The 17581-nt window shown below is 45.0% G+C and overlaps 1 protein-coding gene across 3 annotated transcripts in view; it reads left to right on the top strand.

Moving 5' to 3' along the window:
- aco2 (aconitase 2, mitochondrial) overlaps positions 1-11072 on the top strand; it is a 60899-nt gene extending 49827 nt beyond the window's left edge. Inside the window, exons 14-19 of one of the 3 annotated variants that reach the window (XR_007958520.1) lie at positions 1229-1384; positions 2749-2940; positions 3924-4056; positions 6177-6298; positions 7687-8137; positions 10833-11072. Coding sequence is in view for 1 of the 3 variants with exons in the window: in XM_052043086.1 (XP_051899046.1) it covers positions 1229-1384; positions 2749-2940; positions 3924-4056; positions 6177-6298; positions 7687-7821 (738 nt within the window). In the remaining 2 variants the exon portion in view is untranslated. Of the gene's footprint in view, positions 1-1228; positions 1385-2748; positions 2941-3923; positions 4057-6176; positions 6299-7686 lie in introns of all 3 variants that reach the window. The other 2 variants (XR_007958521.1, XM_052043086.1) reach the window with 2 other exon arrangements.
- Positions 11073-17581: the final 6509 nt, after the last annotated feature.

The following is a 17581-nucleotide window of genomic DNA, read 5'->3' as shown; positions in this document are numbered from 1 at the left end:
TGTGTGAAGTGCATCACATAACTGAATTATGGTCTGGTGCTCAAAATATAATTCTGGTTTTCACTCCTGTGACGAGTTTATTGTACAAGAGAGAACTGGTTAATGCTCTGTGCTGTGGTTCATGTTTGCCCATTCTGCGCTGAGCTAATTGTTTCCTCCAGAACACTGCTGCAGGCATGTCATTCAAGGCTTTGCAGTACAGACTGCCTTCACCTGACTGGGCAGGCGTCCTCCTTGCAAGAGATACACAGCACAAATGTTGTCAGAACCGCTGACAGATCATTGATCCGAAATGTTAGTTCTGTTTCTCTCTCCACTGATTCTGCCTGACCTGCTGAAAATTTTCCATTATTTTGTGTTCTAGTACTTGATCTCCTGACCGTCTGGTCTCACCTGAGAGAGGAATAGGAAATTCCCTCTGATCCTGGGCTAAGAATTGGCTACTCACTTCTGATTGCTGTTCACAAGCCCTTGATGAACAGGCACAGCATGGATCTCTGCAAAGGATGAAAGCAGCCTCCACCATGAAGTTCTTTGTTGAAACTTGCTGTTTAACCGTAGATGTATGGCTGACTGGCTAGAGTGGAGACCAGTGTTTCCCTGGTGCCTGTAGAGCCATACTCAAAAGGATCACAATGAGTCATAGAAGCATCAATGCCATCCATGTTTCCTCCTTAAACAAAGCACCCCATGATGCATTTGACAGGCTGTTACACAGTGTTCAGTGGCAGCAGGATTCTAGCATGGAAACAGGCCCTTCAGCCCATCAAGTCCATGCCAACCACTAACCACCCATTTATATTAATCTTACGTTAATCCCATTGTTTTGTTCTCCTTACATTCTGATCTTTACCACCTCCCTCCCCCTTCCGTCCACTACAGATTCTACCCCTCATCTACGCATTAGGGGAATCTACAGTGGCCAGTTAATCTACTGACCCACACATCTTAGGGGGGTGGAGGGGGGTGAGGGAACCAGAGTACCTGGAGGAAATCCATGTGGTCACAGGGAGAACGTGCAAACTCCACACAGACAGCACCGGAGGTCAGGATTGAACCTGGGTCACTGGCGCTGCGAGACAACAGCTCAACTAGCTGTGCCGTGTACCAGCCAATGACCAGCATCCTTGGTGGGGCGGGGGGGAGGAAGTTAATGGGGTGTGATGGGGAGAGACAATGTTGTAGGATGTTGAGAGCTCATTGTTAATGCTTTATTTCTGCCTTGAAGGACTTTGATCCTGGCCAGGACACTTATCAGTACCCACCAGAAGACCCCAAGGGCATCGAAGTGAATGTCAACCCCCAGAGCCAGCGGCTGCAACTATTGGCACCATTTGATAAGTGGGACAAGAAAGACTTGGTGGACATGCGCGTGTTGATTAAGGTGAGTTATAGATTGTGAAATGGATTACTCGGACCAACATGTTTGATGCAAGTAGTTTATATCAGGTTAGCTCATCCTGCTGCAGAAGTAAACTGCGACAAACCATCCTGATCCAAGGGCCAATTACATTCCATGCTGAGCTCATTGGTCTCGTCGAGAATACTGCTGCAGGCACTTTATGTGAGCTTTCCAATACTGGGGGTCCCAGTATAAATGGGGCAAGGCTTTATTTATACAGTAAATACATTCAACGTGTCTCTCACTACATTCATTGTGCCATCAGTCCAATACATTCTCCTACAAAGCGTCAATACCACTCGTGTTTCCTCCTCAAAGCACCCATGACGCGTTTGAGAGGCTGTGACAGTGTTTAGTGGTGGCAGGACCCTAGACTGGAGTCACCCCCATCCCCCACCCCTAAGCCTTATAGCTGCACCAAGTTTCATTGTGTCAGAGATGCCCTTGTAATCACATCCAACACCCCCTACCTCAGCAACAGAACACTACGGATCACCTCTTTCACTATTGTGGACTTGTCTCTAATTGTGTTTTCTTTGCACTCATGTCTTGTTTTGCACTCATGTCTTGTTTTCTCTGCTGTCTTGTAGAATTTATGTTCTGTTTGTTGTCTGTACCTGCTGCCTGTGATACTGCTGCAAGCAAGTTTTTCATTGTACCTGTACCTCACCGAACTTGTGCACGTGACAATAAACTCAACTTGACTTGGCCCTGTGGTCTTGAAATGGGCTGAAATTGTTGCAGCACATCTTTCATCGAGGGCAGTTACAGAGGTTCAGACCTCTTTAGTCAGGCAGCCCAGGTGGCTTATGCTATAGTTATTCCAGTTTGCTTATCGTGCAGGCTTTCTCCAGTCATTGTGTCATATCTATCTGGTTGAACAACACACTTTGCCTCTGGTCTGGGACCAGCTTAGCCTGGTAGAAGGGAAGTCACTGGACCCTCCACAGTTCAAGCTTCACTAGTGAAATTTTAGACCAAACTGAATTCTTAAAACATGGATCCATAAATTGATGCTAATAGGGTTCAACTTTCAGAAGGATGTGTTGTCAGTGCTACAGGCTGTGGAGAGAATAAATAGCTCATTTGGTGCATTAGATCAATCAGTTTTTTTAATAAATCAGACCAAATAATTTGCCTCTTCTGTTTGTGGGAGTGATTGGAAAATTATTGAAATCGAAGGAATTTACTTCTGCTCCAGAACTCTTCCCCTCAATGGTGAAAATTGGATCCCTGACCTCTAATTGGAACCCTGGTGCTCACCATCTCTGGCTTTTAACTATTGAATCTTGGGTTTGTCACACAGTTTTTTTCCCCGTATTTATAACTCTTGTTTTCCGTTTTAGGTAAAAGGCAAATGTACCACAGATCACATATCTGCTGCTGGGCCTTGGCTGAAGTTCCGTGGTCACCTTGATAATATTTCCAATAACCTGCTAATCGGAGCTATTAACATCGAGAATAACAAAGCAAACGAGGTCAAAAACCATATCAGCAACGAATATGAACCAGTACCTGACACAGCACGTGCTTACAAGGTGGGCAAGCCTACGAAAGGTGGGCTGAGTTGTAAAGCTGTCATTGATGGTTAAGTGGGGCTGAATGAATTGGGCTGCCTCCCTTGGCTTTAACTGTGCAGGGCGGGAAACAATGGAAAGTGTTGCATTTAGCTAGGGTGCTGCAGAGCTAAGAGAAACAGTCAAGGGACAAAGTGCAATGACGGCCACTGTCAGCAATGCATATCTAGGGCAAAAAACTTACTGCTGGAGGAACTCAGGCAGCATCTCTGGAGGGAAGTTGAAAGTTGACGTTTCAGGTTGAGACCCTTCATCTCAATCCAAAATGATGACTGTCTTTTCCACCCCCCCCCCCACCCCCCCCAGCCCCACAGATGCTGCCTGACCCGCTGAGTTCCTCCAGCAGCCTGCTTTTTGCTCCAGATTCCAGCATCTGCAGTCTCTTGTGAATCTGATGCACATCTAGGCTTGTGTACCATCAAAGGGCAGCATTCCATCCCAGCGAGAGCCTCTGAGCTAGCGCAAAGTGCAGTTAAAGGAATAGAATTGGTGATGCGTTTATTTTTGGATCTCCAGGATTGTCCTGGAATCCTCAGTAATGAAAGATTTATCTTCAGAGGATTTAAAAATGCTGGAAACATTCAGCAGGTCAGGCTGGAGCTTTGCTGAAAGAAATTGGCTTTTTTAAATTGCTGAGGATTTCCAGCATTTTGTATTTATATTTCAGATTTCCACAGTATTTTGCCTTTTGTAATCATATTCCCAACACTGATCCGATAACCAAGATGGAAAACCAGCGAACATTCAACAAAAGTTGTGTTTTTGTTGTTGTTTGGAATATTTTGCTCATTATTCGGGTATTGCAAAGGGGAGTAAAATGGGATGTTTAATTCAATAAAGGTTATGTGAAGGAACATCTAGAAATGTGTCCACACAGAGGTAACCACCCTAGTTTATTCAGGAAAAGAACAAAGCATAAAGCTGTTTTTTCCATTTCCTACCAGAAACGTGGTATCAAATGGGTGGTGATTGGTGATGAGAACTACGGCGAGGGTTCCAGCCGTGAACACGCTGCCCTTGAGCCTCGGCACCTGGGAGGTCGAGCCATCATCGTCAAGAGCTTTGCTCGAATTCACGGTAGGTGTCCGTCGTGGAAATTGTAGTCCCCCTTCGGAGGTGCAGCCTACCCATTCCGAAATCCTTGTAAGTTTAGAAGGAGTTGGCTAAAAAAAGCTCCAGAACAGAGACTGGGCTACACTTCAGAGATAACAACACTTGAGGCCATTCTGCCTGTCGAGCCCATGCTGGTTCTCTGTAAAAGAGCACCCAGCTTGTCCCACTCCCCCACCCTTTCCCCAATAGCTCTGCAAATCCCTTTCTGTCAGATACTCACCCAGCTTCCTTTAGAATGCTCCATTTGAATCTATCTCCCATGTCTACTATTGGCAGTCCATTCCACTCGCTGTGTTTACAAACAAAAGGATTTTCCTTGCGTAATTTCTGATTCAATCGCCAATCAGCTTCATTCTGTGCTTTCTGGTTCTTGTCCATTCCACCAATGGGAACAGCTTTTCTCTACCTATTCTGCCTGTGCCCTTCAGTGTTTTAAATATTTCCACGTCAGATCCAAAATGCCGAATCCCCTATTCCAAGGAGAAGAGCCCACTTTCTCCAGCCAATCCACATAACTCATGCCCCTCAGTTCTGCAATAATTTGTGGAAATCTCTTCTGCACACACTCTAAAGTCATTACCTCTTTCCTAAAGTGTGGCAGCCACACCAGGATGCAACAGCTGGAGGAACTCAGCAGGTCAGGCAACATCTATGGAGGGGAATGGACAGTCAACATTTCAGGTTGAGTTCTTCTAGCACTTGTGTGTTGCTCCAGATTCCAGCATCCAGCATTCCAGACTTCTTGTGTTTCAAGGAAACGGTACTCCAGTTGCAGCTGAACCAGTATATTATGATGGTTCATCAGGACTTCCTTGCTCTTGTATACCATGCCTCTTTTTATAAAGTGTCTTCATCCACCTTTTCCCCACCATTTTCTATGCACATGTATCCCTACATCTCTTAGAATTATGACCTCTGGTTTATATTGTGTTCTCTTATTCTTCCTACCTGAATGTATCTCTTCACCCTTCTCACATTAACTCCAACCTGTCTATATCTCATTGGTGACTATTATCATCTCCTTGCTGTTCATTATCAAGTTTTGCGTCATCTGTAGATTTGCAAATGGTGCCCTGCACACCCATAAGAAAGATAATAAGAAAAGGTTAGAAGATTATGGCTGAGACTTCTGGAGTTTCCACTGTTAGTTTCCTCAGCAGCTTGGGTTGCATTCCATCTGGGCCAGGTCATTTATCCACTTTGCGGTCTGCCATCCTTTCTAGTAATTCCCTCATTGTCAATTTGAACTGCATCGTGCTTCGCTGAGATTCCAGCGGCTGGCTGCTCCCTCAGATTCCATCAATCATTCAAATGGTGTTAAGGGTGTTCAGGTGACACAAACAAACCTTGATGATTAAAGGATTTAGACTCATAAGAGTAATTCAGCATGGAAAGCGGCTCTTCAGCCCAACTCATCCATGCCAACCATGATGCCCATCTCAGCTAGTCCCATTTGCCCACATTTGGCCCATATCCATCTAAAATAGGTTGGAGCCCAGATCAGAAGGACTTAAAAATGCTGCAATGAGTTGGGGCATAGGATGGCACAGTGGCTCAGCTAATAGAACCGCTGCCTCATAGCACCAGAGACCTGCGTTCAATCCTGACCTCGCGTGCTGTCTGATGGAGTTTGCATGTTCTCCTTGTGACTGTGTGGGTTTCCTATGGGTGCTCCGGTTTCCTCCCACATCCCAAAGACATGTAGGTTGGTGGGTTAATTGGCCACTGTAAATTGCCTGCGGTGGTAACTTACAATTTATTGAATTTAATAATTTAGAAGTGAGCAATAGATTCCGAGGGAAGTTGATGGGAATGTGGGGATTTTGTGTAGGATTAGTGTAGATTGGTGTTTAATGGTCAGCTTGGAGATGATGGGCTGAAGGGTCTGTTTCTGTGCTGTATGACTCTATAACTCTGAGAATAAGCCCACTGCAAGCTATGTGAGTGTGAAGGGAAAAGTGGTGCTGGTTGAGATGAGCTGAAATTTGCTCCTCTGTCAACAAGTTCTTGCACCAAAGATGAATTTCATTCTACATAGAGGAAAAATATCGGGAGCATAATTTGGACTTTTGTGTTCTTTGCAGAAACCAACCTGAAGAAGCAAGGCCTGCTGCCCCTGACCTTCTCCGATCCCAGTGATTACGACAAGGTGCAACCGGATGATAAAGTCTCCATCACTGGGCTGAATGAATTTGCACCTGGAAAGGTATCCTCACCTGGACTTGTGCCTACCCTGGAGCTCTTGTGGAAGCTCTTTATACACTAATATAAAAAATCTAGAGTTTTCAAATTGAGGATTAGGTTCTTAACCCCATTTTGTTCATGATTTTTTTCTTAAATATAAAAATCCAGTTGCTTCAAGATTTGAGGACAACAATTTAAATCTCCAAGCCCTACAGTCCCCACTTGTATGATATTACCTTGCCAGTAACATTTCCCAGGTAATGAATTCCACAAGCCCTAATGTTTGTCTTGCAAAATCAGGTCTGAGGACTGGCAAAACTGTTCAAAGGTTTCCTCTAATCTGTGTAACAGCTGAGCCATTTCTTCACCTGCTCGTTTCTCATTGGTGAGAGAAGGTTGTCGGATTCCACGGATACATGTCCAGGTGATTAGTAGTCAAGATGAAGGGTCTTGACCTGAAACGTCAACTGACCATTTCCCTCCATAGATGCTGCCTGACCCACTGAGTTCCTCCAGTGCTTTGTGTGTTGCTCCAGATTCCAGCATCTGCAGTCTCTTGTGTCTCCATGGATAGATACATGTTTTGGGTTTTGTTAGTGCATCATCTGTACCTAACAAGATCTAAACTACTGGTTGTGATCCCTATGCAATGATTCCCATTTCTAACTGCCAATGGAAAACAAGCTAACTATCCTCCAAGTTAAAATCAGAAATAATGAGTGCTACAAGCTATCGGGTATCCTGCTGCCTCTGTCAAAGGAACTACTGGTCTTTTCAGTTAATCCACATTTATTAATTTTAGAGATTAAAACCCCACTTTATTTTTTTCATTTGGGAGCCATTTCAATGTGTATTTCTTTTAAATTGAGAAAACTAGGGTGAAGGTCCAAGATCTGATAGAGTCATACAGCATAGAAACAGACCCTTCGGCCCAGCTGGTCCATGCCAACCGAGATGCCCCATCCAAGCTAGTCCCATTTGGCAGTGTTTGGCCCGTAACCTTCTAAACCTTTCCAATGCATGCAACTGTCCAACTGTCTTTCAAAAGTTGTCATTGTACCTACCTCAACCACTTCCTCTGGTTATGTCAGACTTGGATTTTAAACCCTGTAGATTATAGGAGAAAGGTAACGGATTACATAAATTACCCCTCCAAAATGGACCATATAGCCCAAATGATTAATCCCTGTCATGAAACCTCCCATGCCTTACAATCGGTGTACGGAGTGGGTAGTTCCACAACTTTGAGGTCCTGGCAACCTGTGATGTTGCAATGTTTCATGAGGGTAGAGGAGGGGGAGGAAATACGTGAAGCACGATAATCTGAAGTACCAGTACGTACACCAGCCCCGGTATACTCATCAGGCACATTTTAATCTGTTCGTGTTCTTTCTCCCTGTACTCTTTCAGCCTCTCACTTGTATCCTTAAACACAAGGATGGCAGCCAGGATACAATTCTACTCAACCACAGCTTCAACGAGGGACAAATTGAATGGTTCAAAGCCGGCAGTGCCCTCAACAGAATGAAGGAACTGCAGAAATAAGGCAACAGGCTGCAGAGAGGGAAATGAACTGTGTCAAAGCACGATTGTATTAATGGAGCCATCCCTCTGCCATGTCCGCCACTCATCCTCCAGTAATCATTACCGTGACGTTCAGCAGTTGTACCCACTCCCTTCTGAGGGACAATTGACATTTGGCCTGCGCTTGTGATTTGTTTTTTTTTTAAATATAATTTGTTCATTGTCTCCTACCTCGGCGTGGTGAATGGAGCCCAATCCCCATCAGCCGCTTGGAAATTATTTATTTGCAAGTTTTGTTTTGTCCCACCCCTGCCCCAACCTACCAGTGGGAAAGCAAGTAAGTGAATTTGGTTTCGTTTGACCTTTCAGGGTGCCATGAATCAAGTAACATGTGGTTTTTGGAAAAAAAGAACAATGACCCAATAAAATCCAGAAGCTTAAATCTATTCGTACAAGAGCTGGTGAATGACTGACTGCTAGTGCCTGGTGATGTAGTGTAACAGGGTATCTGTCCCCAGAACCTGAGAGTTCTGGTGTATGATTGCCAGTACCTGAAGGAAATGTGTATGGTGTACCTATACAACTGGGTATCAGTGCCAGGAGCTTGAGGCCTGATGAAGGATTGGTGATTTCTCCTGGAGTTAACAGAGTGTCGATGGAGCCGTCTGTGGGAGTTGGTAAATCTTTACCCATTACCGGGGGAGTGGGGAGGGTGGTGTTGTGAAACAATGTCAGTCCAGGAGCCTAACACTGGTAAACAATTACTTGTCTCTACGTCACATTTTGTTCTCATTCATGCCTTGTTTTCATTACCAGGTACCAGTTCTACTTGAGGCATTTGGGATTGCCCTATTAAAGCATCACAGTCTGTATGGTAAAAACCCTCCCACAGTACCGTTGGAAAGGGACTTGTATTTTGGCTCAGTGAGGAAGGAATAGGAATGTACCAATGGCTTGGCTCACTAAAAGTTGCCCACGGTTCTTGTGTTCAATCTCCACTCAGTAACGCGTTTGGCTCCATGTGATGTGCTTGCCAGTCTTCACCTGTGATCAAATAGACACTGAGGTGATGTGTCTGTCGCTGTGGTAGTGAAGTTGCTGTGCACCCACTGCCATTGTTTGGAGTGATGTTGCCTTGGAGAATGGATATCACAGCCACAGTCTGCTGATGATTCTGGGCTCCACCAAGCACACTGCTTTGTCCTAGATTTATTACTTCATTTGTACCCATCAAGGCGTAAATATTCCATCACTGACCTGCCAAAGTATTAGAGGTCTGTGAGGAGAACCTCTCTAACCCACCCAACCAGCCATGGTATTAACCTTGCTGGCCACTGGTGTTCCCCAGCTGCTTGTTGTTGGCAGATTTGGCTTTGTCTTTGAAACTTAAGGAGAGGTGGTCAGGATCTGCCTTGAAGATGGTGTCAATATCATTTATCGCTTTGTGGGGATGGTCTAGCTGTAGATAGTTCTAAGATGCTGTCTTACAGGAACTTCTGCAGCGATGTACTGTGACTGATGAATGTCATTCATGTCTGCCTTTCATGTGACTCCAACCCTGGTGACCCTTTGAGTTTTGCAAGTATTCCTCCATGCCATTGTCCGAATCCTGATGTGATCCTACAATTTGGGTCGTGTTCGTGTTTGGACTGAGGCTGTAACAAGGTCCGGAGTTTGAACAGTGCTGGCAAAACTCACTGAATGTTAGAGATCGGATTATTGCTGGGTGCCAGTTGATGGCAGAATTGATGACTCTCTCCGTCACCTTTCTAGGGATTGAGAAGGGGGTGATAAGGCAGCGATATAAGAACATGGGTGATCAAAGCAGGAGGCAATCACGGAGTCTGTATGTTCTCCTTGTGATGACCTGGGTTTAGACCCACATCCTAAAGACATGTTCGTAGGTTAGTTGCTGCTGTAAGTAGTCCCTGATATAGGTGGGTGGCAGGAGGATTAATGCTGTGTTGATGGGCATGTGAGAGCGTGAGAGGGAATAGGTTGGGAGCTTGCAGGGAAATGTGGGGGGATGGGACTGATGGGATTGAATGGAGCTGGCATTAGAGTTGATGGGCTGAACAGCCTCCTATGTCACGAGAAAATATTAAACATGGCTGCTGGATAACGTGGTCTTTTTTGACAATGTGCAATCTAATCGGGAGTTTAGAAAATTTGGGAATTTTACCTTTCTTTTTTTTTTAAAAGAAACAGCAGTCTTGGCACTTACCCCCACGGTAACTGTCTTCAAGCCAGTTTCTGCTGTTGACCCTTAAATTCAATGGGTCACAGTTTTACTCCTTAACCTTTTGTGTAATCCTTTGTACGGATCTTTAGAACGTGCTTGATGAGCATCAACTGCTGCATCCCTCCTCACCAACCTCCTGTGTGACCTCATCAAAAATTCAATCAATTTTTTTTTACTGTATATTGACTAACATTTGCCAGAGCTTCCAACACCAGACAGCATAGGTTTGAGGTGACGGGTCAAAGGTTTTGAGGGGATCTGAGGAAGAATTTTCTTCACACAAAGGGTGGTTGGAATCTAGAACTTTGCCTGAGAAGATGGTGGAGACAGACGCTTTCACAATGTAGCTGATAAGCACTGGAATTGCAGAAGGCTATCGACCAAGGGCTGGTAAATGAGATTAATATAGGTAGATACTTGATGGTTGGCATAGACACGGTGGGCTGAAGGGCCTGTTTCTGTGCTGTATGACTCTATGATAAGGACTAGGGGGCACATTTAAAGTTCTGGCCCAAAGGTAGATGAAAGTGGAAGGTGAGGAAAGAGTTTTGCAGAGTACTGTAGTTATCATCTTGTACTCGTTGCCTGTGAATGTGGCAGAAATAGCCAGAGTTTTCAAAGGGAAATTGGATTGGCACAGGAAAGAAAACAAGGAAAGAGCAGGGAAAGAGAGGCTGATGGATTGCTTTGCTAAGGGCTGGCATAGCCCTGATAGGCCAAATGGCTTTTGTGCCAGAATTCTGAGTTGCTACAACATTAACAACTGAAAGATTTTCTTTCCCCCTTATAGTTATCTTCCCCTTGGGTTGTTCCCAGCTGTGACCGCCTTGCTGGGAACTCTGGAACAAATCTTTCAACTAGTGGAGATTCCAGGCCAGCCCCGGAACACAGCAGCTTTAGAACATTCAGCCCAGAGGGATTGTTCTACCATTCAGTTACATCATGCATTATCTTTGTCATAACTGCTTTCAACCTGGCTTCTGTAATCCTTAAATGTCCTTGCTTAATAAAATATCATGCAATGTCGGTTTTCAATTGACAGTCTTGCTTACTTCTGGGGGTAGAGATTTCCAGATATCTACCACCCTTTAAATGAAGCAATCCCTGCCAACCACTCTAAATAGTTTATATTGACTGGGTTGGCAACTCCAGGACATGCTACTCCTTAGCCACAGCATATTCATGTGTCTCTGTCATCTGCCATAACTTTCTACTGGGCACTAGCGTGTCAGTGAAAGAAACTGGCTTAATCTCTGCCATCTGCAGAAAAGGTGCGACCTATAAAAACATCGACAAGTGCCATGAAAATGTCTGGTCTGTTATACCAGCCACTCTGCAGTTGACTGACTTACGCTGAGGATTACATAAGAAACTAGGAGCAGGAATAGGCCACTCAGCCCTTCAAGCCCATCCTGCCATTCAATATAATGACTGATCTGCCCCAGACCTCTTCTGTGTCAGTTCCCCTATAGTCTTCAATTCCCCAACTTTTCAAGAATTTGCCTATGTCCTCTTTGAATACCTCTGATGATCCTACCTCCACAACCCTATGGGGTATGGAATTCCTGAGACTCCCCACCACCTTGTAACTGTGGCCCCTTGTTCGAGCGTCTCCCACTGTTGGAAGCATCTCGACGGATATCCAATCATACCCTCTCAGGATCTTGTGTGTTTCAATAAAATCACCCATTTTTCTTCCAAACTCCAAAGAATATAGAGCTATTTCTTCAACCCTCTCATCCCAAGAATTACCCTAGTGAATCTCTTTTGGACTGCTTCCAATATTAATAAATACTTTCTTAAGTAAGGAGACTGAAAAGTGTGCACGGTACTCCAGGTGTGGCCTCACCAGTGCCCTGTACAACTGTAACAATACTTCCCTATTTCTGAACTCCAACCTTCTTGCAAAGAAAATGGATTGCATACTTGCCTTTTTGTGATTTATTCTGGTATATAGCATTGCCTTACCTTTAATAGCCCTGAGGTAGTGTGAGTATAAAAAGTTGTGGATCATTAAAAATTGGGCATGGTTCTTGCTTTTCCTCATTGCCTGCTTAGTAATGCTCGTGTCATTGTTGTGTATAGCAAGTGTAACTGTGATCAAAGAGCCAATGTTCTTAGCTTTGTTCAGGAGTATCACTCACTGACTGAGAAGGTCCTGCTCAAGTCTGGAGCAGCAAAGCCAGGCTGATGGTTCAGTCCCATACTGAGGGAACAGCAACTTTCATGTGATAACTTGGGGTCTTCCCTGGCCTCATTTGGATGCAGAAGTTCCTGTGTCAATAGTTTTAGTACAAATGATTTCTCTGGTACTCTGACTTAGATCCCTCCTGTCATCTCTAAAACACATCACCTATTTATGTGACTTTTATATACAAGCAAAACGGTTCAACCAGTTCCATAGCAATCTTGTCAGTGACGTCACAACACGGAAACAGGCCCTTTGGCCTGTCTTGTCCATGCTGACTGAGGTGTCTATCTACGCTAATCCCATTTGCCCACGTTTGACCCATATCCCTCTGAACGTTTCCTATCCACAATACCTGTCTAAATGTCGTTTTGACCTTAAACCAACACTCTCCAGTTTTTGATTCCCTTTCCCTGGGGAAAAACACTGTGCATTCACCCTACCTATGCCCCACATGGTTTTATACATCTCTATAAGGTCACCCCTCAGTCTCCTACACTCCAGGGAATAAAGACCCAGCCTGCCCAACCTCTCCCCATAACTCAGGTCCTTGAGTCCTGGCAACATCCTCGTAAATCTTCTTTGCACTCTTTCCAGCTTAATGATGTCTTTCCTGTAACAGTGTGACCAAAACTGTACACCAGGTGCAGTCTTGTACATCTGCAGTGTAACATCCCAGCTCCTGTACTCAGTGCCCTGACTGATGAAGGCCAACCTGCCAATCGCCGCCTTCACCCATCTCCCTGTGACACCACTTGTCGGCCTAGCTCCCTGACACGGTCTGAGCAGGTAGGTTGAGTTTGGTTCTGTTGACTCTTGGTGGTGGGGGCAGGGGGGAGATGGGGAGGAAGAAACAAACAAGTTCTTGTGTTCGGGTTGGCTCCTTGTAGATAAATGTTAAGAAATAACAGGCACGGTAGTGTAGCGGTTAGCTTAACGCTTTACAGCGCCAGCGACCCGGGTTCAATTCCAGCCGCTGTCTGTAAGGAGTTTGTATGTTCTCCCCGTGTCTGCGTGGGTTTCCTCCGGGTGCTCCAGTTTCCTCCCACATTCCAAAGACGTACGGGTTAGGAAGTTGTGGGCATGCTATGTTGGCGCTGGAAGCGTGGCGACACTTGCGGGCTGCCCTCAGAACACTCTATGCAAAAGATGCATTTCACTGTGTGTTTCGATGTACGTGTGACTAATAAAGATAGCTTATAATCAATGCCATTCACTTTATTGTTGGCTGGCAGATTGTGCACTAGCACACGCAGCAGGTGGCAGGCCAAGCCTGAAAGATGGGCACTAGGAATGGCCCGAGTCAATGCTGGAGCTGGCGGAGCTCTGAGCCAGCTCTTCCCTCTGGTGCCTGGCTAGCTGACTACGTGGCTCAGGCTTGAGTTGGGTCGTCTATCAAAAGCCAAAGAGCTCACGCACTTGATTTTATACCCTAGCAGGCCTCCAATACTGTTCTAGGTAGCTGAGCCATTCCCTACAGTACAAAAGGCTATAACGTGATCACAGTCATACAACATGGAACCAGGCCCTTTAGCCCATCGAATGCTGTCCACTCTAATTCACTTTTATTCTCCCCACGTTTCCATTATCTCCGCCCCAGATTCTCCCACTTCATGCTGCAGGGAAGTCACAGCAGTGAATTAACCAACCAACCCTCATGTTGTTTGCTGTACATATCAATGATCTAGAAGATAATGTGGTAAATTGGATTAGTAAGTTTGCGGATGACACTAAGATTGGAGGCGTTGTGGACAGTGAGGAAGGCTTTCAAAGCTTGCAGAGGGATCTGGACCAAATGGAAAAATGGTCCAGAAAATGGCAGATGGAATTTAATGCAGACAAGTGTGAGGTGTTGCATTTTGGAAGGACAAATCAAGGGAGGACGTACACAGTAAATGGTCGGGCACTGAGGAGTGCGGAGGAACAAAGGGATCTGGGAGTTCAGATACATAATTCCCTGAGAGTCACAGGTAGACAGGGTTGTAAAAAAGGCTTTTGGTATCCTGGCATTTATAAATCAAAGTATTGAGTATAGGAGTTGGAATGTTTTGGTGAGGTTGTATAAGTCAATGGTGAGACCAGATTTAGAATATTGTGTGCAGTTCTGGTCGCCGAACTACAGGAACGATGTAAGATTGAAAGAGTGCAGAGGAGATTTGCAAGAATGTTGCTGGGTCTTCAGGAGTTGAGTTACAGGAAAAGACTGAGCATGTTAGGACTTTATTCCTTGGAGCGGAGAAGAATGAGGGGAGATATGATAGAGGTTTACAAAATGATGAGGGGCATAGACAGGGTTAATGGAAGTAGGCTCTTTCCACCTAGGTTAGGAGAGATAAGTACGAGAGGACATGGCTTTAGGGTGAAAGGGGAAAGGTTTAGGGGTAACATTAGAGGGAACTTCTTCACTCAAAGAGTGGTGGGAGTGTGGAATGGGCTGCCATCTGATGTGGTAAATGTGGGCTCGCTCTTAACTTTTAAGAGTAAATTGGATAGATACATGGAGGGGTATGGGCTTGGGGGCAGGTAAATGGGACTAGCAGAATAATGTTTCGGCACAGACTAGAAGGGCCGAATGGCCTGTTTTCTGTGCTGTAGTTTTCTATGGTTCTATGTTTTTGGGATGTGGGAGGAAACCGGAGCACCCAGGGAAAACCCCCACAGTCACAGGGAGAGCGTGCAAACCACGCAGAGAGCACCAGAGGTCAGGATTGAACCTGGGTCTTTGGCGCTGAGGGAGCAGCTCCATTAGCTGTGCCACCCCAAGACATAGCATTGTTAAACTATTCGTCATTCAAAAATGTTCCCTTTTTCAAATGCCATTGAGAAGCTGTATTATGGTTTAATTTTGGTAACTGAGTTGCTTGTTATTTCAGTGGTGTCTCAATTCCCTCCCACTGATTTCTTTGCCCGTGTTGAGGACAATTTTCTGTTGTGCCTCTCTCCAGAACTTTGTCCATGTTCTGGTCTGGGATGTTAACATTATTGCAAGCAGCTGCTGGATCCTGGAACTGATCGTACTGCCCATCCCTGGTGTTGGTTTGCAGCTCTGAACGGCCCCAGAGCTTTAAGGAACTAAAGCTGAACCTCCTGACTAGGTCTGTAAGCAACAGCTGGGAGAGAAAATAAATGAAACATCTGCTTTATCTTGAATATCTGTCAATTAATTACATAAAATGGAATTGGAAATGTGGGATGGGAAAGTGACTAAGAGATAAAGGTCACACGATAAAACCTCCAACTAGAGTTAGTGACCCTAAGAATTGATCAGGGATTAATTATCAGACGTGGAACACTAGCTGATATTCCAACCTCTGAGCCCAGGGTGGTGAGGGGCCAGGTCTACGTTGGTCACAGATGATTCTCCTAGGTTCTTTTCTGTATGGTTCAAGGTAATGGATCCTCCCACTGATGTGGAGAATCCACAATGAAAGCTCTCTAATGACTCCATTAGTGGGTGTCCAATTGCATTTATAAAGTGTATATAATATGGAACATCAGCATTGTGTGCAAAGGATACTTTGCTTAGCCTGTCATCCATTGTATGATGCATAACTTAAATCATTTGAATGGTAAAGGAACACAACACAAAGTTGTCAGGTAACTGGATTCTCCTGGTAGTGGAGGTGATGCAGCAACTGATGTGAATTTACTGGAATCTATAAAGTAATGACAGATGGTAGGTTACTAAGGGCAGGCTGAATCCAATATTCCTCACTGTGCTTAGTGAAAGCATTCTTACCTGTCAATCTAAATCCACAAAATCCAAACATGCTCCAGTGCAGTGTGGCAGAGGTGCTGCACAGTTACAGATGTTGTCTTCTGGATGTGTGGAAAATATACCATGGCACCACAGCTGAGAAATTCTCCCTACTCCTCTCTCTCCAAGTTCACTATCTTTAGGCCACTTTTGATTGAAGCTTGCTGAATGGCGCGTTTCCTAATGGCTCTACACGAGCAATCAAGCCAGATCCACTTCCCCACCATCTCCACTCAGCTGCTGCCCCACATTCCTGCAAATTCCTTCCTTTCAGATACTTATCCAGCTCCCCTTTGAATGCTACAATTGAACCTGCCTCTACTACACCCACAGTGCATTCCAGACACGAAACATTCGCCACTCAAAAGATGGTTCCCTCCCCATCACTCTTGGTTGTTTTGTCAATGACCTTCATTGTGGACTGGCTGGTTCTCGACCCCTCTGCCTATGGGAACAGACTCCCTTCATCTGCCCTGCCTGGACCTTTCATGGTTTTTAAATACCTCCATCAGATCCCCTCACAACCTTCTCTGTTCCAAGAACAACCCCAGCTGCTCTAGTCTACCCACATAACTGAGGTCCCTCAGCCCTGGAGTCATTTTGATGAATCTCTTCTGCATTCTCTCCAAAACCTTTCCATCTCTGCAAGAGTGCAGTGCCCACACTGGACACAATACTCCAATTGCGGCTGGCCCTGTATAGCCTAGAATTAAGTTTCATCCGCCACCATTCCACCACACTGTCTACACCTCTTTCATGTCCATTGTTGTTCTCAGGGTCCTTGATACCTCCAAGTGGTATCTCATCTGCAGATGTGTCTCATTAAGTCATTAATAGATTTAACAATCTGTGGTGCAGTACTGAACCCTGGGGAACTTCAATTCCTTCCAATCCAAAGAACCACCTCTCGCTTCGACTGTGTCTCTTGTTCTTTCCACACTGCCACAGCCCCCTTTAATTCCTTGGGCTTCAATCTTGATAACAAACCTAGAATGTGGCACTTTATGAAGCGCCTTTTGGAAGTCTAATATATTACATCAACCGCATTTCCCTCATTGACCCTCTGTTACTTCGTCAGAAAACTACTGAATTAGTAGCCTTATTCATGATGACCTTCTCTACTCAATCCAAATTTGTCAAAGTAACTGCTAATTTTGTCTCTGATTATTCTGGAATGTTTTCTACCACTGTGATTGAAGTGACTGGTCTGTAGTCACTGGGTTTAATCTTCCACCCTTTTCCGGACATCATAAATGCCATGGGAACCAGATCAGTAATTCATTCATGATGGATCCGCGTGTTGATTTGTACACGGACAAGTGTACACGGACTCTGGTCATGACTGATGCCAGAAACCTGTGGTTTTACCATTGTTGTCTTTTCAACCGCAGAGCTGTGATCCTTAGCTATTCTGCCATGGGAGGGAGTGGACTCCCCGCATGGCTTCTCAGCTCAAAGTCACTGCTGTGTTTAACAGCAAGCAGTGTGTTTTACGAATGCTTAACTTTAAGTGTATTAAAAATACATCCTGATGGTTGATGCATAGCCTTGAGATGAGCAGACACTATGTGGACCAGGTCAGCCCACTGGACTA

Source organism: Pristis pectinata, chromosome 33, assembly GCF_009764475.1.
Source record: "Pristis pectinata isolate sPriPec2 chromosome 33, sPriPec2.1.pri, whole genome shotgun sequence".
Classification (NCBI taxonomy): Eukaryota; Metazoa; Chordata; class Chondrichthyes; order Rhinopristiformes; family Pristidae; genus Pristis; species Pristis pectinata.
This window is presented reverse-complemented; position numbering and strand designations above follow the sequence as displayed.